The sequence below is a fragment of the Mixophyes fleayi genome, chromosome 6 (genome assembly GCF_038048845.1).
Source record: "Mixophyes fleayi isolate aMixFle1 chromosome 6, aMixFle1.hap1, whole genome shotgun sequence".
NCBI classification, from domain to species: Eukaryota; Metazoa; Chordata; class Amphibia; order Anura; family Limnodynastidae; genus Mixophyes; species Mixophyes fleayi.
In genome coordinates this window covers 150,315,719-150,338,569 of record NC_134407.1, presented here as the reverse complement: position 1 = coordinate 150,338,569, position 22,851 = coordinate 150,315,719, and the positions used below count along the sequence as shown (strand labels likewise).

Here is a 22,851-nt window from a genome sequence, read left to right as displayed (position 1 = left end):
CTCTGCCCCAGCTGTCACCCTCTCTTCCCCAGCTGTCACCTTCTCTTCCCCGCTGTCACCCTCTCTGCCCCAGCTGTCACCCTCTCTTCCCCAGCTGTCACCCTCTCTTCCCCGCTGTCACCCTCTCTGCCCCAGCTGTCACCCTCTCTTCCCCAGCTGTCACCCTCTCTGCCCCAGCTGTCACCCTCTCTTCCCCAGCTGTCACCCTCTCTTCCCCAGCTGTCACCCTCTCTTCCCCAGCTGTCACCCTCTCTTCCCCGCTGTCACCCTCTCTGCCCCAGCTGTCACCCTCTCTGCCCCAGCTGTCACGCTCCCTCTCTCCTCTGCCGCGCGCCAGCCATAGAAAAAAAAGAAAAAGCACAGAAACTTACCAATCCTCCGGGCGCCGGGACCCAGCAGCCTCCTCTGACGTCGATATTCAGTGACAGCTGCGGGAGAGAGGAGTCTTCTGGGTCCCGGCGCCCGGCGGATTGGTAAGTTTCTGTGCTTTTTCTTTTTTTCAATGCTTGGCCCGCGGCACCCCAGTGACAGCTCCACGGCACCCCTGGGAGCCGCGGCGCACAGTTTGGGAACCGCCGGGTTAAGCACTGTATCAGTGCTCCCTTAGATATCGCTGAGTAGTTTAAGCTGTTGCATCAGTGTATATGGTGGTCCTTTGGATATCACTGAATGGATTGAGTTGTTAGCTCAATGCAGGCTGCTCTCTTGGATGTCACATCTCGTAGGGGATCTGGGGCAAGAGTGTGTATGGCTCTTCCTCATTTTCTTTACCAGAAACTTAGTGGCGCGTTGTACGAGATATTATTGGTTATGACAATTAGTGCCTGCATTCCACTGACAAAGGGATTGCAGTTTATCATTCTTGTGCCTCTTCTTTTTGTGTATCGTTTCTCCGACGGGAGATAGTTTGTACTCTTGTTCACACAGTTCCTGTTTAGGAATTTAATACCCTTTTAGCCTCTTTAGCACTAAAGAGCGTAGGAGGCGGGGCAGGATCCAGGTGGTCTCTTGCCATTGCATCACGACCAACATTCTATCTGTACCCCTCTGCAGGTTCCAGTGACTTTTACAGTACACTTTCCAGGAGGGGCGCAGCTTTTTGTACGTCACAACAGCGTCATTCAATGGCGCAGTTGTATAGAGTGGCAGCGTCTGTTTCTGCTGCATATTAGTTTCCTTGGACACAAAACATTGCGCACAGCCGTTCCAGAGCATTCCCACCCTTGGACACAGCTTTGGTAGCTCCCCAATGTAACGCAGTGTCCCCCAGTGGTAGGACAGAGAAAAGAGGATTTTTATTCACCGTAAAGTCAGTTTCTCTTACTACACTGGGGGACACTGCGCGCTCTTGCTTGCTCTGAAAGTAGTGCTGTCTTTGGTGTTGCTTTCTGAATTGCTTTTTCTCTCTTCCTGGCTTGGTTATACAAAACTGAAGTCAGCTACAGAGGAGGGGCATAGTGGGGGAGGAGTCAGGGAAACAAACAAAGTTTATAAGTGCCTAACTCCAGTCCCACCTACTATACCCCAATGTAACGCAGTGTCCCCCAGTGTAGTAAGAGAAACTGATTTTACGGTGAGTAAAAATCCTCTTTTCTCATCTATGCCTTTTTGACACATTTAAATCTCTTTCAAACCCTCCCATCCCAAACCCTTCCACTATTATCAGTACCCAGTATCTTGCTTCCTATTTCAAGGACAAGATTGATAAGATCCGACTTGAAATGGTTTAATCTCCCCTGACTAGCAAGCAGCTCAATTCCTTCCCAGCATCCACAAATGAAGAGGAAGTTTCTACTCTCTTCCTATCTTCCTATTCCACCTTCTGTCATCTCTATCTCATACCCTCATAAATTGGTAGGCCCATGTCTCCTGTGCTCATTCCACCTCTAACTAAAATCTGTAATCTATTTCTCTTACTGGTTTCTTTCCATCACTATTCAAGTGTGAAGTGATTACTCCTATTCTGAAAAAAAACATATTCTGACCCAAACTCTCTCTCAAATTGCCACCCCATCTCTCGACTGCCAGGCTTCTACAAACTTCTCGAGAGAATTGCCTACACTCACCTCACACGATTCCTTTCTGCAAACAACCTATTGGATCCTCTTCAGTCAGGCTTCGCTCTCAACACTCCACAGAGACAGCGCTAACCAAGGTTGTCAATGATTTGATCACAGCTAAAACTAAGGGCTATTACTCTCTTCTAATTCTCCTGCATCTCCCTGCTGCTTTTTACACTGTTGACCACTCTCTCCTCATACAATGCTATAATCAAGACAGTGTCCTATCCTGGTTCTCATCCTACCTTTCTAATTGCTCTTTCAGTATTATTTTCTCTGAAACAACCTCCACTCTGCTTCCTTTATCAGTTGGAGTACCACAAGGCTCAGTCCTAGGTTCTCTGCTATTCTCTATATACACCGCATCCGTTGGAAAACTGATAGATTTCTTTGGATTTCAGTATCATCTCTATGCGAATGATACACAAATTTATCTATTCTCTCCTGATCTCTCACTGAGCCTGATTCATTAAGGATCTTAAATGAAGAGGATTCTTATTTCAGTCTCCTGGACAAAACCATGTTACATTGCAAGGGGTGCAAATGAGTGTTCTGTTTTGCACATAAGTTAAATACTGACTGTTTTTTCATGTAGCACACACATATCAACTTTAAATTTCAGTGTACAAATAAGCTATCAAGTATTTGTGTGCTACATGAAAAAACAGGCAGTATTTAACTTATGTGCAAAACAGAACACTCGCTTGCACCCCTTCCAATGTAACATGGTTTTGTCCAGGAGACTGAAATAAGAATCCTCTTCATTTAAGATCCTTAATGAATCAGGCCCACCATCTGTGTTGTCTCGTGTTACTGACTGTCTTTCTGCCATTTTGTCTTAGATGTCCTCTCGCCAACTCAAAATCATTCTTTCAGAAACAGAATTAATAATATTCCCACCCACAAATAGAAGTTTCCTACCTGACATTTCTATTTCTGTTGACAACATGACCATAAATCCCACCCTACAAGCTTGCTGCCTAGGTGTAATCTTCGATTCACAATTATCCTGTGTTCCCCACATCAAATCTATATTTAGCTGCATACAACTAAAAAACATTTCCAGAATAGGTACAATTCTCACACAAGACACTCCATGCACTCATAATCTAAACCTTTACTATTTCAATTCCCTCCTTACTGGTCTTCCCAAAATCAAGCCCCTACAATCTATTTTGCACGCAGCGGCTAGATTGATTTTCCATGCAAATTGTTTTTCCTCTGCTGAGTCACTCTGTCAGTCTCTACATTAGTTGCCTGTTTTTCAATGAATACAATATAATATTCTTCTACTAACATACAAGGCCATCAACAAAATTACACCAACATACATCTCCTCACTTGTCTCAAAATATCTCTTAACTGAACACCTCTGTTCTGCACAAGATCTCCGTCTGTCTTCCACTCTCATCACTTCCTCCTATTCTCAGTTACAGGACTTTTTTCGGGCTGCACCCACTTTATGGAATTCACTCCCTCGCACAACAAGACTTTCCTCTAGTCTTCAAACCTTCACGCTTTCTCTGAAAACCCACCTCTTCAGACAAGCTTATAATATTCCTCAACCACCCTCTTAATCTCCCTAGGCTACCTATTTACCACACTCTACACAACTAATAGAAGACCACATCCTCTGTTCAACGTAGTTGTGAGAGATGGGCGGGTCCGGTTCCCCAAGAACCGAACCCACCCGAACTTTGGGTATCCGAGTACAGAGCTGTGTATCTCGGTACTCTCCCGCCCGCTCCAAATCCCAAATCGAGGCCGAACGTCATCGTGACGTTGTCGGATCTCGTGGCTCGGTTCTCGTGATACTTCAAGATTATAAATACCTGCCTCCACAGCAATCCAGCGCCATTTGACAGAGGGAGAGAGCAGGGTGTAGTCACAGGCTGATTAGAGCAAGGACAGAGAATACAATATTCTTATTCCAATTGCTGTAACAAAAATCGTTAGAGAAGAGAGGATAGAGGTTTATTTTATTTTTTTAATATTTGGCACTCCCCCAGTGCTTTTGGGGTGTCCCCCATAATTGTGCATAAATATTTCTGGCTGTCAAAAGTCATATCTGTCAGCAGTATCTACCAAATCATTTTTAGCACTCCCCAGGGCTTTTGGGGTGTCCCTTATAATTTGCATAAATATTTCTGGCTGTCAAAAGTCATATCTGTCAGCAGTATCTACCAAATACTTTTTGGCACTCCCCAGTGCTTTTGGGGTGTCCCCATAATTGTGCATAAATATTTCTGGCTGTCAAAAGTCATATCTGTCAGCAGTATCTACCAAATAAATTTTAGCACTCCCCAGTGCTTTTGGGGTGTCCCTCATAATTGTGCATAAATATTTCTGGCTGTCAAAAGTCATATTTGTCAGCAGTATCTTACCAAATAATTTTTACCACTACAAGTGCTTTGCGCTCAGAATGGATTCAAAGCAGTCCACATATGATCAGAATGAGCAACCAAGTTCTGTCACCAGTCCTGATGTTAGTGTTCCCAGTACGTCATCTGGGCAAGGCGATGTCAAACTACACAGTGTTTTGAAATCAGTCCAAAAAACAAAAACCCCCAAAAAATTTACTGTGTTGAAGCGAAAAAGAAGTGTAACTGAGCAAAAGTTAAGTGCCGATAAAAAAAAAAATTGCCAACATGCCATTCTACACACGCAGTGGCAAAGAGAGAATGAGGCCTTCACCTTTGCCTATTAGTGGCAGATCCCAAAAAGTTACCGAGCCTACAATTGTTGCACAACTACTGTTACGCGTCAAAGCCGAGCTGCAAGATAACAGTAAGGCATTAGAGGATAATGTTTGCTCTGATTCACAAATGACACCAATCCCTGTGGAGAGTCAATCCAACAGTGGGATGTCTAATCGTGAGCATTCTGTTAGTGTACCCATAAAGAAGGGCCCTTTCAGCAGTTCTGCTGATTTGTACCTGAACAGCCCAAGTGTAGCCGCTGATACACAAATTGAGGATGTCACTTTGGAAATAGAAGAGGATGAGGGGGAGATTTGTGGAGGTGATGAGGGCGCTAATGAGGATGTTGATGATTATGATGCAGACAGATACTAAATTGCCTTTCTCAATTTCTATTTATATTCTAGATTATATAACGGCTGAATAGTTTTCTATTTTACTCCTATTAGAGAGGGAATCTGATGCAGACAGATACTAAACTGCCTTTGTCCATTTCTTTGTATATTCGAATTTCTAGTTCTACAGTCTATGCAGGCTGCTTTTTTTTCTATTTTACTACAAGTGGATGGGGGGGGGGGTTCTGATGCAGACAGATAACAAACTGCCTTTGTCCATTTCTTTGTATATTCGAATTTCTAGTTCCACAGTCTGTGCAGGCTTTTTTTTATATTCAACTACAAGTGGAGGGCTGGGGGGCATAGATAGCGACCAAACTACCGTGGTCCATTTAATTTTACTTTCTAGTTCCACAGTCTGTGCAGGCTGCTTTTTTTTATATTAAACTGCAAGTGGAGGGCAGGGGGGGGGCATAGATAGCCACCAAACTACCGTGGTCCATTTAACTTTACTTTCTAGTTCCACAGTCTGTGCAGGCTGCTTTTTTTTATATTCAACTGCAAGTGGAGGGCGGGGGGGGGGGGCATAGATAGCCACCAAACTACCATGGTCCATTTAATTTTACTTTCTAGTTCCACAGTCTGTGCAGGCTGCTTTTTTTATATTCAACTACAGGTGGAGGGCAGGGGGGGGGGGGCATAGATAGCCACCAAACTACCGTGGTCCATTTAATTTTACTTTCTAGTTCCACAGTCTGTGCAGGCTGCTTTTTTTAATATTCAACTACAAGTGTAGGGTGTAATATACACCCAAAGACGATGGCTGCATTGCCAATAATCAAAGATGGAGGAGGTAGACAACCAGGTTTGTCTGTATAATTTGCTGACAAGTGTTCGAATTAAGGACGGCCTACCAGGGATTAAACTGTTTTTTTCATAATTTATTAGCTTTAGAATTACCTCACTTATCTAAGAAAACTGGTGGAGCACTAAATTAGGTTATTTTAGACCAAAAAAAAATATTTTTTTTTTTCGAAAATAGCAAAACAAAACCAAAACCAAAACCAAAACACGCAAGGGGCGGTTTTGCAAAACCAAAACACGAAGGTAATCCAGATCCAAAACCGAATCCAAAACCAAAACACGGGGGTCAGTGACCATCTCTACTGAGAACACAGCCCACTAAATACTTTGTAACCTTTGCATTCTACATGGACAAATATGCAATATGATGTAGCAGTTCCCCTTGTGTATCAAACCATTGTCCCACAGACAGGAGAGGGCTGGCAAAGTTTAGCCTGTTGGGCAAGACTCAACTCAACAGCCTATTTTAAAGGAAAAAAAATGCAGGTGGCCCAGTGACCCAACCCAAGGCAGCCGACTATAGGATTATAAGCTTGTGAGCGGGACCTCTTATCTCTCTGTATGTACTACCCCAGTATTGTTTTATTACTGTTTGTTCCCAATTGTAAAGAGCTACAGAATCTGCTGGTGCTATATAAAGAAATGACGATGATGATGATGATGATGATGATATTCCATGGAGTGGTTCGACATTAGTGCTGAAAATATTGAGAACTATTAGAGTCCCAGGTGACTTCCGAAAGTTATCCTCGCTAAAGAGAAAATAGAAATAAATCATTCCATTACTCCTGGGGGTAAATGTATGAACATGCGGGTTCTTCAACACCCGCGTGTTCAGCGTGTTCGGAGATTAAATTTCAAGCGGCGCTGCATTGTAAAGGGAAGTTTCCCTTTACAATGCAGCGCCGCTTGAAATTTAATCGCCGAACACGCTGAACACGCGGGTGTTGAAGAACCCGCATGTTCATACATTTACCCCCTGGTCTTATAAGTATTTTAAACTTTAAAAAAGGTATATATCTCTGGATATGTGGGAGAAGTAGACAATATTTGCGGTGTCAGTTTCTGCGATTCTGCAAACTGTGAAAAATGACCGTGGTCAAAAATAATTTTTGGGGTGATTTTGCCAATGCCTATGCCAATGAACACATATTCAACCCGTTATGTTACTAAAGTAACACCTTATGGTTTCTTAAAAAATAGCAGTATAGAAGTTGCTTAGTTAGATTTAGAAATGAAAAGTTTATTTGCATTGAAGCCAGCGCAGCACATCAACGCAAGACGTTCTGGTCAAGGTGCAAACTACCTCCAGCCATTCCTTCTAACTGGTATTTGAATTAATTGCTTGGAGAAAAGCATAAACATTCTACATAGGCAAAAATAATTGTAATGGCGCTTGAAATATTACCTAGTAAACATTCCATTGACTATTACTGTCTAGTCCTGTAGCTATGTTTTTATTTTTGTTTTTTTTTTTGTCATTTTCAGCCTTTGGATTTTGAAGGAGGCTCCACAGTAACAGTTGTCGTATCTGTTGAGAATGAAGAACCGCTTTCTCATGTGAAAATATGAAACAAAAAATGCGGATGGAAAAAGCTGTGGGCACGAGCAAAGCAAATATTTCCATTTCTGTGATAGACTCTAACGATGCTCCCGTTTTCGTGCCTCAAATTAAAAGCGTCCGAGAAAAAGAAGGTCTGAAGGTGGGGTCTACTTTGGGAACTGTTACTGCAACTGATCCAGATAAGGTGCCAAATAAAATCAGGTACTGTCAGATAACTGTGCATTGAATCTGAATATGCAGTAACATCCAGTGCTGGGTCGGGTATAATTGTACAGTCAGATCAGTACTCTCCAGGTTTCTTCATGTGTTAGGCCAAATATGTGGTATTCTCGTAAATGCATGCTTGAGGGGCAGTTCCTAGAAAAGTAATTATCATTGATTATTTTTTTATATATCGTATCAGCTCATTTGTAGCATTGTGAAATCAGGGAGTGTCTAATTTCCCTACTGAAGTCACACAAAGGGCCAGTTTATTCAGAAGCCAAATAACAGTAGAAAGTCTTCATACAGTCAGAGAAAGGCAGAACTAACATCATACTATAGAGTCTACTACATTTTTCACAGTAGCTTGGCCACAGCAAAGCATAGCAGGGTCACTGAAGACCAGTGGCGGATCCAGGGGGGGGGGGGGGGGCAATCTAGCAGGGGCTTGCTGCTGACGGCTGCACACTGTGCAGGTCCGTTTAGCATTGACAGTATGCTGCCCGGCTGCTCTGATTGTGTTTTAAACACAATCGGAGCAGCCGGGACAGCACAATGTCAATGCTGAACGGACCTGCACATACTGTGCAGCCGTCAGCAGCTTTAGAAATTAGAAAGGGGGCGGGGCCTAAATCGCCCCCCCCTAAAATCGCCCCGGGTAGAGCAGTTGCCTAGATCCGCCCCTGCTGAAGACTACCTGGATAGCTCTGCTAGCGATGAATCTTAATAAATTCATATAGTCAAATCAAATATTAACGATTCTCTCTGATTTGACAGGTATAAAATAGCTGAAGACCCGGCTGGTTGGATGGCAGTGGATGAAAATACTGGAGTAATTACAACAATAAAAGAACTGGACAGAGAGTCCCCTTATGTTAACCAGACTGTGTATAAGGTGGTTGTCTATGCTATAGATGATGGTGAGAAAGAATTGGGTATTGGGGTATCTGCATTATTATGCAAGTGTTTTAGTTTTAGTAGGCACCAATATTTTGATATGTCTAGAAAATCTTAGGTTTCAGTGAAAGATCACACTTTTCCATGTCTGTATTTTGAATTCCTCGCATCCTAAGAAAGATTTAATCACAATTCCACGGTATAGATCATCTGGAGCAAAAATGTGACAGTCACCATCAACATTAACTGTTATTTATATAATGCCTACATATTATGCTTTGGAGAGGATATTTGTTCATTCACATCACTCCATGCGACGGTGGATCTTACAATATATATCCATACTACACGTTTCACACACATCAGACACACACCCCCACATTAGGATTAATTTCTTCAGAATTAACCTACCAGTATGTCTTTGGAGTGTGGGAGAAAACTAGAGCACGTGGAGGAAACCCACGCAAACACAGGGAGAACATATAAACTCCACACAGATAGTCCCCTGGTTGGAATCGAACAATTGACCTCTGCACTGTGAGGCAGCAATGCTAAGCACTCTGCCATCAAGCTGCCAAAACTTGCACCTAGTTTATGTTAGTGCAATGTTTATGTCTTGTAGTCAATGTAATTCAAGATCTGTGTAACTAAAACTAAGATGCATATCGAAGGGTCATGTATTACATGGATCTGCATGTGCTTACTGTTCTGTACTTGCAAGGTAATGCCCCTGATCTTTCTCTCCAAGAACTCCAAGCACAATGGGCCACAAGTGTTAGATACATGCAACTGTAAATATGGATGGAACTAGGGATGAGCGCGCTCGGATTTCTGAAATCCGAGCCCACCCGAACGTTGCGGATCCGAGTCGGATCCGAGACAGATCCGGGTATTGGCGCCAAATTCAAAAGTGAAACTGAGGCTCTGACTCATAATCCCGTTGTCGGATCTCGCGATACTCGGATCCTATAAATTCCCCGCTAGTCGCCGCCATCTTCACTCGGGCATTGATCAGGGTAGAGGGAGGGTGTGTTAGGTGGTCCTCTGTGCTGTTTAGTTCTGTGCTGTTTAGTTCTGTGCTGTTTAGTTCTGTGCTGTTTAGTTCTGTGCTGTTTAGTTCTGTGCTGTTTAGTGCTGTGCTGTTTAGTGCTGTGCTGTGCTGTGCTGTGCTGTGCTGTGCTGTGTTCTGCAGTATCAGTCCAGTGGTGCTGTGTGCTGTGCTCTGTCCTTCTGAGGTCAGTGGTGCTGCTGGGTCCTGTGCTGTGTCCTGTTCAGTCCAGTGGTGCTGTGTCCTGTGCTCTGTGCTTCTAAGGGCATAGTTATTTCCCCAATATTCCCCTGTGTTTAAAAAAATAAAAAAAAGTTTTTTTTATAAAATACCAAAAACTACTTTAATATTTTTTAATTACCACAAAATTTTCACAACCAATCCTGCAGTATAAGCCCATTGGTACTGCAATATTACCAAGTTCACACATTTAGCAGTAAAAGTCCAGTGGTACTGCAATATTACAAAGTTTACACATTCTGCAGTATCAGTCCAGTGGTGCTGTGTCCTGTGCTCTGTCCTGCTGAGTTCCGTAGTGCTGCTGGGTCCTGTGCCGTGTCCTGTTCAGTCCAGTGGTGCTGTGTCCTGTGCTCTGTGCTTCTAAGGGCATAGTTATTTCCCCATTATTCCCAAGTTTGTAAAAAATAAAAAAAAAGTAAAAAAAAATAAAAAATTTAAAAAAAAATAAAAAATATAATAATTATAACCAAATTTGCAAAACCAATCCAGCATTATAAGTCCATTGGTACTGCAATATTACCAAGTTCACACATTCAGCAGTAAAAGTCCAGTGGTACTGCAATATTACAAAGTTTACACATTCTGCAGTATCAGTCCAGTGGTGCTGTGTCCTGTGCTCTGTCCTGCTGAGTTCCGTAGTGCTGCTGGGTCCTGTGCCGTGTCCTGTTCAGTCCAGTGGTGCTGTGTCCTGTGCTCTGTGCTTCTAAGGGCATAGTTATTTCCCCATTATTCCCAAGTTTGTAAAAAATAAAAAAAAAGTAAAAAAAAATTAAAAATTAAAAAAAAAAAAAAAATATATAATAATTATAACCAAATTTGCAAAACCAATCCAGCATTATAAGTCCATTGGTACTGCAATATTACCAAGTTCACACATTCTGCAGTATCTTGTGCTACATATAATGGAGACCAAAAATTTGGAGGATAAAGTAGGGAAAGATCAAGACCCACTTCCTCCTAATGCTGAAGCTGCTGCCACTAGTCATGACATAGACGATGAAATGCCATCAACGTCGTCTTCCAAGCCCGATGCCCAATCTCGTAGTACCGGGCATGTAAAATCCAAAAAGCCCAAGTTAAGAAAAAGTAGCAAAAAGAGAAACTTAAAATCATCTGAGGAGAAACGTAAAGTTGCCAATATGCCATTTACGACACGGAGTGGCAAGGAACGGCTTAGGCCCTGGCCCGTGTTCATGACTAGTGGTTCAGCTTCACCCACGGATCTTAGCCCTCCTCCTCCTCCCCCCCCCTACAAAAAATTGAAGAGAGTTATGCTGTCAGCAACAAAACAGCAAACAACTCTGCCTTCTAAAGAGAAATTATCACAAATCCCCAAGGCGAGTCCAAGGGTGTTGGTGGTTGTCAAGCCTGACCTTCCCATCACTGTACGGGAAGAGGTGGCTCGGGAGGAGGCTATTGATGATGTAGCTGGCGCTGTGGAGGAACTTGATGATGAGGATGGTGATGTGGTTATTGTAAATGAGGCACCAGGGGGGGAAACAGCTGATGTCCATGGGATGAAAAAGCCCATCGTCATGCCTGGTCAGAAGACCAAAAAATGCACCTCTTCGGTCTGGAGTTATTTTTATCCAAATCCAGACAACCAATGTATGGCAATATGTAGCTTATGTAAAGCTCAAATAAGCAGGGGTAAGGATCTTGCCCACCTAGGAACATCCTCCCTTATACGTCACCTGAATAACCTTCATAGTTCAGTGGTTAGTTCAGGAACTGGGGCTAGGACCCTCATCGGTACAGGGACACCTAAATCCCGTGGTCCAGTTGGATACACACCAGCAACACCCTCCTCGTCAACTTCCTCCACAATCTCCATCAGATTCAGTCCTGCAGCCCAAGTCACCAGCCAGACTGAGTCCTCCTCAATACGGGATTCATCCGAGGAATCCTGCAGCGGTACGCCTACTACTGCCACTGCTGCTGTTGCTGCTGTTAGTCGGTCATCTTCCCAGAGGGGAAGTCGTAAGACCGCTAAGTCTTTCACCAAACAATTGACCGTCCAACAGTCGTTTGCCATGACCACCAAATACGATAGTAGTCACCCTATTGCAAAGCGTATAACTGCGGCTGTAACTGCAATGTTGGTGTTAGACGTGCGCCCGGTGTCCGCCATCAGTGGAGTGGGATTTAGAGGGTTGATGGAGGTATTGTGTCCCCGGTACCAAATCCCCTCGAGATTCCACTTCACTAGGCAGGCGATAGCAAAAATGTACAGAGAAGTACGATCAAGTGTCCTCAGTGCTCTTAAAAATGCGGTTGTACCCACTGTCCACTTAACCACGGACATGTGGACAAGTGGTTCTGGGCAAACGAAGGACTATATGACTGTGACAGCCCACTGGGTAGATGCATCCCCTTCCGCAGCAACAGCAACAGCTGCATCAGTAGCAGCATCTACAAAATGGCTGCTCATGCAAAGGCAGGCAACATTGTGCATTACAGGCTTTAATGAGAGGCACAACGCTGCCAACATATTAGAGAAAATGAGGGAAATTATCTCCCAGTGGCTTACCCCACTTAGACTCTCATGGGGATTTGTGGTGTCAGACAATGCCAGTAACATTGTGCGGGCATTAAATATGGGCAATTTCCAGCACGTCCCATGTTTTGCCCACACCATTAATTTGGTGGTGCAGCATTACCTCAAGAGTGACAGGGGTGTGCAGGAGATGCTTGCGGTGGCCCGCAAAATTGCTGGACACTTTCGGCATTCAGCCAGTGCCTACCGCAGACTAGAGGCACATCAGAAAAGCTTGAACCTGCCCTGCCATCACCTCAAACAAGAGGTTGTGACGCGCTGGAACTCCACCCTCTATATGCTGCAGAGGATGGAGGAGCAGCAAAAGGCCATTCAGGCCTACACAGCCACCTACGACATAGGCAAAGGAGTGGGGATGCGCCTGAGTCAAGCGCAGTGGAGACTGATTTCCGTGTTGTGCAAGGTTCTGCAGCCATTTGAACTTGCCACACGAGAAGTCAGTTCCGACACTGCCAGCTTGAGTCAGGTCATTCCCCTGATCAGGCTGTTGCAGAAGCAGCTGGAGAAAGTGAGGGAGGAGCTGGTAAGCCATTGCGATTACAGCAAGCATGTAGCTCTTGTGGATGTAGCCCTTCGTACGCTTTGCCAGGATCCGAGGGTGGTCACTCTTTTAAAGTCAGAGGAATACATTCTGGCCACCGTGCTCGATCCTCGGTTTAAAGCGTATGTTGTGTCTCTGTTTCCGGCGGACACAAATCTACAGCAGTGCAAAGACCTGCTGGTCAGGAGATTGTCCTCTGAAGAGGACCGTGACATGCCAACAGCTCCACCCTCATTTTCTTCCACATCTATGGCTGCGAGGAAAAAGCTCAGTTTTCCCAAAAGAGGCACTGGCGGGGATGCTGATAACATCTGGTCCGGACTGAAGGACCTGCCAACCATTGCAGACATGTCTACTCTCGCTGCATTGGATGCTGTCACAATAGAAAAAATTGTGGATGATTACTTTGCTGACACCATCCAAGTAGACATGTCAGACAGTCCATATTGTTACTGGCAGGAAAAAAAGGCAGTTTGGAAGCCCCTGTACAAACTGGCTCTATTTTACCTGAGTTGTCCCCCCTCCAGTGTGTACTCGGAAAGAGTTTTTAGTGCAGCGGGGAACCTGGTCAGTGAGCGGCGAAGGAGGTTGCTTCCTCACAACGTTGAAAAAATGATGTTTATAAAAATGAATAATCAATTCCTCAATGAAGTACAGCACTGCCCTCCAGATACTACAGAGGGACCTGTGGTTGTGGAGTCCAGCGGGGACGAATTGATAATGTGTGATGAGGAGGAAGTACACACTGTAGGGGGAGAGGAATCAGAGGTTGAGGATGAGGACGACATCTTGCCTCAGTAGAGCCTGTTTAGTCTGTACAGGGAGAGATGAATAGCTTTTTTGGTGTGGGGGCCCAAACAAACCAATCATTTCAGTCAAAGTTGTTTGGTAGGCCCTGTCGCTGAAATGATTGGTTTGTTAAAGTGTGCATGTCCTATTTCAACAGCAGACCTCTCAACTGCAGCTCATCCCTCCTCTGCGGGGATAATGTCTCCTGTGCTCTGACACGTCACTCTGTGTACTCTCAGCCTCAGGATCTGACACTACAGCTACCATGCCTCTTGTAGCAGCCCTCACTCCAGGGCCTCTTCCATGTGCAGTGTCCCCCTCTCTCTTGGGTTCACTATAGTGGCATGGAGTTCTCCCCCTCATCCAGGGCACACATTCCTTGCCCTGGCTCAGTCACCACGCTCAGACTTCCAGGCAATGCTGGGGGAGCCTGGGAGCTTCCACCCCAGGTCCCCAGCTACAACTCTCCTCTCCTGTGTCTTCTCTCTCTTTCTGACACTTTAAAGATCGTGCCTTTAAATGAAAAAGTCAGTCTTGATTGCACGACTATGTGCAAGTGCAACAGGGACATTTTTTTGGGTTTACAAAGTCAAACAGTAACACTACGACCCTGTCTGTCTGGGGTCTGTCAATGACGAATTGTCTGGAGCATGTTTTGAGGAGGTATTGTGGCCCCGGTATCAAATTGGGTACCGGGGCCACCCCACTATGCAGTCCAGATACTTGTTTGGTGGAATTCCGACACGTGGAGGGTTTTTTAATTATATTGTGGCCTCGGTACCAAATTGTGTACCGGGGCCACCACACTACGCAGTCAAGATACTTGTTTGGTGGAATTCAGACCAGTTGAGGGTTTTATTATTATATTGTGTGGACCACTCTATCTATACCACACTACAACTCTATACCACTCTATTTCCTACTTTAATTCTATTTAATTCTATTTCCTACTTTAATTCTATTACTAATTAATTACCATAAAGAGGAACCAAAAAAACCAATTTTACCAAAAGTATAATATGACTTAGACTTACAAACACTACACTTGAAAGATCGTGCCTTTAAATGAAAAAGTCAGTCTTGATTGCACGACTATGTGCAAGTGCAACAGGGACATTTTTTTGGGTTTACAAAGTCAAACAATAACACTACGACCCTGTCTGTCTGGGGTCTGTCAATGACGAATTGTCTGGAGCATGTTTTGAGGAGGTATTGTGGCCCCGGTATCAAATTGGGTACCGGGGCCACCCCACTATGCAGTCCAGATACTTGTTTGGTGGAATTCCGACACGTGGAGGGTTTTTTAATTATATTGTGGCCTCGGTACCAAATTGTGTACCGGGGCCACCACACTACGCAGTCAAGATACTTGTTTGGTGGAATTCAGACCAGTTGAGGGTTTTATTATTATATTGTGTGGACCACTCTATCTATACCACACTACAACTCTATACCACTCTATTTCCTACTTTAATTCTATTTAATTCTATTTCCTACTTTAATTCTATTACTAATTAATTAACATAAAGAGGAACAAAAAAAACCAATTTTACCAAAAGTATAATATGACTTAGACTTACAAACACTACACTTGAAAGATCGTGCCTTTAAATGAAAAAGTAAGTCTTCATTGCACGACTATGTGCAACAGGGACAGTTTTTTTCTTTACAAAGTCAACTAATAACACTTGGACCCTGTCTGTCTTTAACATACTTAATGGGATCTCAATGACGAATTGTCTGTAGCATGTTTGGAGGAGGTATTGTGGCCCCGGTATCAAGTTGGGTACCGGGGCCACCCCACTACGCAGTCCAGATACTTGTTTGGTGGAATTCTGACACGTGGAGGGTGTATTTATTTTATTGTGGCCCCCGTATCAAGTTGGGTACCGGGGCCACCCCACTACGCAGTCCAGATACTTGTTTGGTGGAATTCTGACACGTGGAGGGTGTATTTATTTTATTGTGGCCCCGGTATCAAGTTGGGTACCGGGGCCACCCCACTACGCAGTCCAGATACTTGTTTGGTGGAATTCTGACACGTGGAGGGTGTATTTATTTTATTGTGGCCCCGGTATCAAGTTGGGTACCGGGGCCACCCCACTACGCAGTCCAGATACTTGTTTGGTGGAATTCTGACACGTGGAGGGTGTATTTATTTTATTGTGGCCCCGGTATCAAGTTGGGTACCGGGGCCACCCCACTACGCAGTCCAGATACTTGTTTGGTGGAATTCTGACACGTGGAGGGTGTATTTATTTTATTGTGGCCCCGGTATCAAGTTGGGTACCGGGGCCACCCCACTACGCAGTCCAGATACTTGTTTGGTGGAATTCTGACACGTGGAGGGTGTATTTATTTTATTGTGGCCCCGGTATCAAGTTGGGTACCGGGGCCACCCCACTACGCAGTCCAGATACTTGTTTGGTGGAATTCTGACACGTGGAGGGTGTATTTATTTTATTGTGGCCCCGGTATCAAGTTGGGTACCGGGGCCACCCCACTACGCAGTCCAGATACTTGTTTGGTGGAATTCTGACACGTGGAGGGTGTATTTATTTTATTGTGGCCCCGGTACCAAATTGTGTACCGGGGCCACCACACTACGCAGTCAAGATAGATAGATGCGTATCATAGATAAAGTACATTCAGTGGTGTGGGGCAAATTGAAAAATATTCAAAATGCACTGACATTATCAAAAACAAGAGGTTGTCACACGCTAAAACTCCAACATGTATATGATGGAGAGGATGGAGGAGCAGCCGTATGTGTAGTGTAATGCAGACCTGTTGAAGGTTTTTTATATATTTTATTGTGGTGCCCAGTGCCCACTCCTCTACGCAGTCCAGGTACATTTATTGGTGCGAATCAAACAAGTTGATGGTTTTCTTATTATATATATTGTGGTGACCCACTCCTCTACGCAGTCCAGGTACATTTATTGGTGCGAATCAAACAAGTTGATGGTTTTCTTATTATATATATTGTGGTGACCCACTCCTCTACGCAGTCCAGGTACATTTATTGGTGCGATTCATAAAAGTTCAGGGTTTTTAAGATATTGTGGTGACCCACTCCTCTACGCAGTCCAGGTACATTTATTGGTGCGATTCATAAAAGTTCAGGGTTTTTAATATATTGTGGTGACCCACTCCTCTACGCAGTCCAGGTACATTTATTGGTGCGAATCAAACAAGTTGATGGTTTTCTTATTATATATATTGTGGTGACCCACTCCTCTACGCAGTCCAGGTACATTTATTGGTGCGATTCATAAAAGTTCAGGGTTTTTAATATATTGTGGTGACCCACTCCTCTACGCAGTCCAGGTACATTTATTGGTGCGATTCATAAAAGTTCAGGGTTTTTAATATATTGTGGTGACCCACTCCTCTACGCAGTCCAGGTACATTTATTGGTGTGAATCAAACAAGTTGATGGTTTTCTTATTATATATATTGTGGTGACCCACTCCTCTACGCAGTCCAGGTACATTTATTGGTGCGATTCATAAAAGTTCAGGGTTTTTAATATATTGTGGTGACCCACTCCTCTACGCAGTCCAAGTACATTTATTGGTGCGATTCATAAAAGTTCAGGGTTTTTAATATATTGTGGTGACCCACTCCTCTACGCAGTCCAGGTACATTTATTGGTGCGAATCAAACCAGTTGATGGTTTTCTTATTATATATATTGTGGTGACCCACTCCTCTACGCAGTCCAGGTACATTTATTGGTGCGATTCATAAAAGTTCAGGGTTTTTAATATATTGTGGTGACCCACTCCTCTACGCAGTCCAGGTACAATTATTGGTGCGAATCATAAAAGTTCAGGGTTTTTAATATATATTGTGGTGACCCACTCCTCTACGCAGTCCAGAAAGATACCTTGTTGCAACGTTTTGGACTAATAACTATATTGTGAGGTGTTCAGATTCAGAATACACTGTAAATTAGTGGAAATGCTTGTTATTGAATGTTATTGAGGTTAATAATAGCCTAGGAGTGAAAATAAGCCCAAAAACTTGATTTTTAAACTTTTTAAGTTTTTTTCAAAAAAAATCCGAATCCAATACCTTAAATCCGAACCGAGACCTTTCGTCAAGTGTTTTGCGAGACAAATCCGAACCTCAAAAATAACGAAAATCCGGATCCAAAACACAAAACACGAGACCTCAAAAGTCGCCGGTGCACATCCCTAGATGGAACATGTGCGCATGCACAGTGTGTCAATTTTGCACCTTGTCATATATTTTAGATAATAATGCACTTCCAATTTAAACCAGGCTCCATGTTAAAACTGTACAGTGGTGCTAGAAAATATGTGAACCCTTTAGAATTTGCAGAATATCTGCATAAATTTGACCTTAAATGTGTTCAGATTTTCAATAATTTAATAAAATAGATGAAGATAACCTAATAAATCACGCACACAAGTATATACTTTTTCATTTATTGATCAAAATGTTCCAACATTAAATTTCTTTGTCGAAAGAGTATGTTTTCAGTAAGTGGTGTGACACCCTTGAGCAGCCATTTATGGTAATTGTTCATCAGTCCACACATTGCCTTGGAATAATTTTGGCCCATTCCACCTTAAGGAACTTCATCTCAGGGGTGTGGCATGAACACACCACTTCAGGTCTTGCCACACCATTTTGATTGGATTAAGGCCTGCGCTTTGACTTCGCCATCCCCGTTTTCACCAGAGAAAGAGCTATTCTCCCTATAATAAAGGGCCTAGCACAAAAGCTGTGAACTGCTAAAACGGTTTGCTGTGTTTGTATTTCTGTCAGGAAAGAGAGAAGAAGAGGTGTCTACATCCCCTTAAACTGAGGTTAATTGGTTCATTTACAAATGTAGGACCCAGGACTTACAAGTGCTAAAGCCATTTTCTCTATGTTGTTAGGCCACCCAAGTGCTTTTGTTTAAGGTTTGACAATGCAGCAAACAGCTATACATTCCATGTTTATTTTGAGAAAGGGAATATTGGTGTGCATAATAATGAATATTGTGCATAATGGTCTAGTTGCTTTTGTGCTCTAGTCTAAGGGGGGTATTCAATTAGCCTTGATTTCGCGATTCCGATAATATTTAACGCGTTTTCGCGTTAGCATAGAGTGCACACAATTCAATTCCCCTTATTTTACGCGTTTAAGTCGGAAATAAACATGTTACGCAAAATCTTACCAAGCCCATAGAACAAGTGCAGGCAGGCTATTCAATTGTAAATTTTCGCTTTAACGCATGTCCAACAAAATCGCGTTTAGTCATTTTTTCGATCGCACCATTGAAGGTCTTTTAAAAGCGTTAATGATTCCTTTAATGTCCAAACTTATTTTAATATGGGGCTTTTTTGATAATATTATACTCATTAAACTTCTCTAACTTGATAATTGTGTAATAAAAATAACTTTAATCCCATGAAAATAAAAAAGTTTGTAAAATGATATTTAAATACACCCCCTTTAGAAAAAAGCAAATGGTATAGTCCACTGGATTAAAATTAAAAACATTAGTTTCATTTCTCATTCAACTGACCTGAGAGAAAATATTAAAGAGGAGACTGAGACAACTGTTTGGTTTTGTATATCTATATCTAGCAGATAGTTAAGGTTTTTTATTTCTATAAAATTGTTAATATCTAGCATTATTTATAGTTAAAAACTGTTAATAGTTTAATATCTAGCAGTATTTATAGTTAATGATTTATATTTCTATAAAACTGTTAATAGTTTAATATCTAGCAGTATTTATACTGCTAGGTAGTTAATTAATAATAATAATAATAATAATAATAATAATAATAATAGTTAATTAATACTTTAATTAATACTTAAATTTATTTATTTTTTTATATTTTTTTATAAGAAATTTACAAAGGCATTAGTAATGGAGCCATTTTCAACAAACGTTTGGCAGTTTATGTATGCAGCATGTATTGATGAATGTGCACATGCTGGTTTGCTTGTTGAGGGAGAGGAAAGAAATACTTTGGAAATAGAGGAGAATGTAGATGTGCATGTGGCTGCAAGTGAGGGAGAGAATGCTGTGGCTCCATTACTTGATGCAAGGGTTCGGGTCCCACGGCCCCGTCTGTACCGCACACGTCGGTTACTTGATGGGGTCCCTGAGGATGAGGTGATAAAGAGAAATGAGTATACATAAAACAGTGTTGATTGAGAATGTGTGCATATAAAAACTATAAATATATTTGATTTACATTGAAAAAAGTTTGGGCTGCATGATATACACACACCAAAATCCTATGTTATTATTGTCAAGGTGGGGTTCATCTACATATTGCTTTGTATGTATACAAATTTCAATCGACAGCTGTGTGTACATTGTAAAATAAATTTGGAATACAAACAACACAAATGTACAGTAACAATAACCATGGGCAATGATAACATATGATTTTCGTTTGAGAATATATTTTAGACATGAGATATGTGTGTGTGTGTGTGTGTGTGTGTGTGTGTGTGTGTGTGTGTGTTGGTATGTGTGTGTTTGTATGTATGTGTGTGTGTGTACATGTGTGTGACTGGTAAAATATATTCAAACAAAAAACACTTACCAACTTGGCTGGCAGCTGTGTCAGGACGTCCTTTTGAGCTTTTCTTAGATGGCCGTTTGGAAGTTGGCTCTACAATTAAATTTAACAGTGTTAAAATTAAAATTATTTAAATAATTAATAAAAAATAAAAAAAATTTAATTTACACTTCCTCATACATATAAACATATATACATACCTTCTGATAAATATGTTGAAGGTTCCTCTGTGTCCACAGCACCTTCCACACCTTCCACGAGTACAGGATCCAGGACCTCAGACAGCCTCACTTCCCAGGGTTTCATGGTGATATTTGCAGGTTTCCCACCACCAGTTCCTTTTGCATGCCTCTTGGATGCAGCCATCTTCTTCTTTACAATCCGCTTACAGTCCCGGAAACGTTTCCTGCAATGCTCAATAGATTTTGGAACTTGCCCACAAGAAGTCACCTTGTCAGAGATCTGACGCCAGATCTGGTTCCTCTGCTGATGACTTGTGACATGTGCCCGTTTACCATAAAGAACATCATAGTTAGTTACTATCGTGTCCACCAGGATGTTGTTCTGCTGCTCAGAGAAACGAGGTGCTCTGGTGATGTTACTACCACCTTCCTCAGGATCATCACCATCATCTTCTTCAGCCACTGTAGATTGCTGCGAGGGTCTGGAAGCCACTTTTTTAAGGAATCTCTGTCTTCTTCTTTCTTGTGCTCGCTCTCTTTCTTCTGTTTCATGCTGCCACTCTTCTCCACTGCTGATATCTTCTTCATCCAGGTGTACCTGTTCAGAAAGATTTTCCCTATGCTCCCTAGACATACTGATATATGTATGCTATGTAGCTGCTATGTAGCTGAAATAAATAAAAGTAATGCTGGAACTAAAAAGTAACTAAACTTTTATTTAATTGTGATTATTGCACACTTTTTCTGTATGCAGTATATTGATGTCTGCTATTAAATAAAATGTGTGGTGTTGTGTAGTGTTTGATTTAGTGTGTGGTGTTAGTACTGTGTAAAAATATAACTTACTATAATGTAATGCAAAATGTAATGCAAAATATAATGTAATGCAATGTAAATAATGTGAAAATAATGAATAAAGGTATATAAAGATGCAAAAGTACAATCCAGAAGCTCACAAAACCAGAGGGTCTCAGGAATCAGCCACCAGCATCGAAATCTCTGCAAAATGGCACTTTGCAAAACATTGTTTTTTTTTTTAATAGAAATGTGGGCGGGAAATCGCGAACGGCGGGAAAAGGGTAAAAAAAAAAAAAACACTTCGTACAAGTCGGATATTACGCGATAAGGGGCTGGGTTAGGTATTACAATTGAATACCGTCATTTCCGGGAAGTTGATTTTTTGCGATGTCCGCGGTTCCGCGTATTCGCGATATATTACGCGAATACGCGGACAATTGAATACCCCTGTAAGAATCAAAAAGAGATTATGCACACACATGGGACCTCATTTAAAGGTGGACATTTGTCAGTTTTTGTGCAAATATACTTATTTCCATACTACGCATGTACACCACAATGCATCCATATATAGATTTGTGCATATTTTAGACTTGTAGCCCCCTAAACATGGAGAGATGGAACAGAGGTGGGTAATCGTTAGTTAAGTACAGTAAGGGTGTATACACGTAAGTATAGCATCCTCCCACTTCTTAGGAGGCATATCTGTTGTGGGTACCGGATGCCTGGTATAAAGATATGAGATGATAATGACACCAGCGGCACTATCTAGCTGCTTCTGATTGGCTGTTTGCATACTGACACCCAGGGCCTGACTAGGCTGCAGCCCAGAGTACAAGGCTTTTGGAGGGCGCAAGAGTGTTGGGGGTGCAAAATTGGACAGGGAGAGGTGTAAACTGAAATTCATTTTAAATTATAATCAAATATTTGTAAAAAGGAAACATGAATGAAAAATGTAGTAAAGTTTTAATCATGGCGTATCCTCATTGTAAAGGCTGGAGACTTTGTACAGTGGAAGGCGAGGGGATGTCTGAACCCTTAATCAGGCCCTGCTGACACCTCCAGCTACTAATGCTTCATTTATTAGCATCCTGATTATATTATGTTAAGTTGCGGCTATCTATTTTGATTTCTTATTGGTCAGTTGGTTTTCTGCAGGAAAGAAGCTTTTTTTAACTGGATTTATAAAGTGCAATGTATGTAGGAGTGCTTATACATTTTATATACATTATACATGGAGAATGTATTTTTGTATTTATTAATAACACTTTTAAGACACTGTTCTCTGTTGTATACATGCATGCGCTGCCCCCCATACCCAGGTGCCTACTCTGATCCCTGCTCTGTTCAGAGTGGGGACTCAGAGACTAAGAGGGGTGGAACCCAAACTGAAAATGATTTTATGGTGGGATGCCACGCTAAGCGCAGAGCCCTCATGCCACTCTTACTGTGATACGCTGGCTCTGCTCTCACCCAAACTCTGCAGCAGCATCAGAGCCCCAATTTTTGACCGGGGC

At 42.4% G+C, this 22,851-nt stretch overlaps 1 protein-coding gene across 1 annotated transcript in view; it reads left to right on the top strand.

Moving 5' to 3' along the window:
- CDH26 (cadherin 26) overlaps positions 1-22,851 on the top strand; it is a 115,968-nt gene that overhangs the window by 70,293 nt on the left and 22,824 nt on the right. Inside the window, 3 exon segments of the mRNA XM_075176774.1 lie at positions 7,447-7,507; positions 7,510-7,723; positions 8,501-8,643. Of these exon segments, the coding sequence (XP_075032875.1) occupies positions 7,447-7,507; positions 7,510-7,723; positions 8,501-8,643 (418 nt within the window).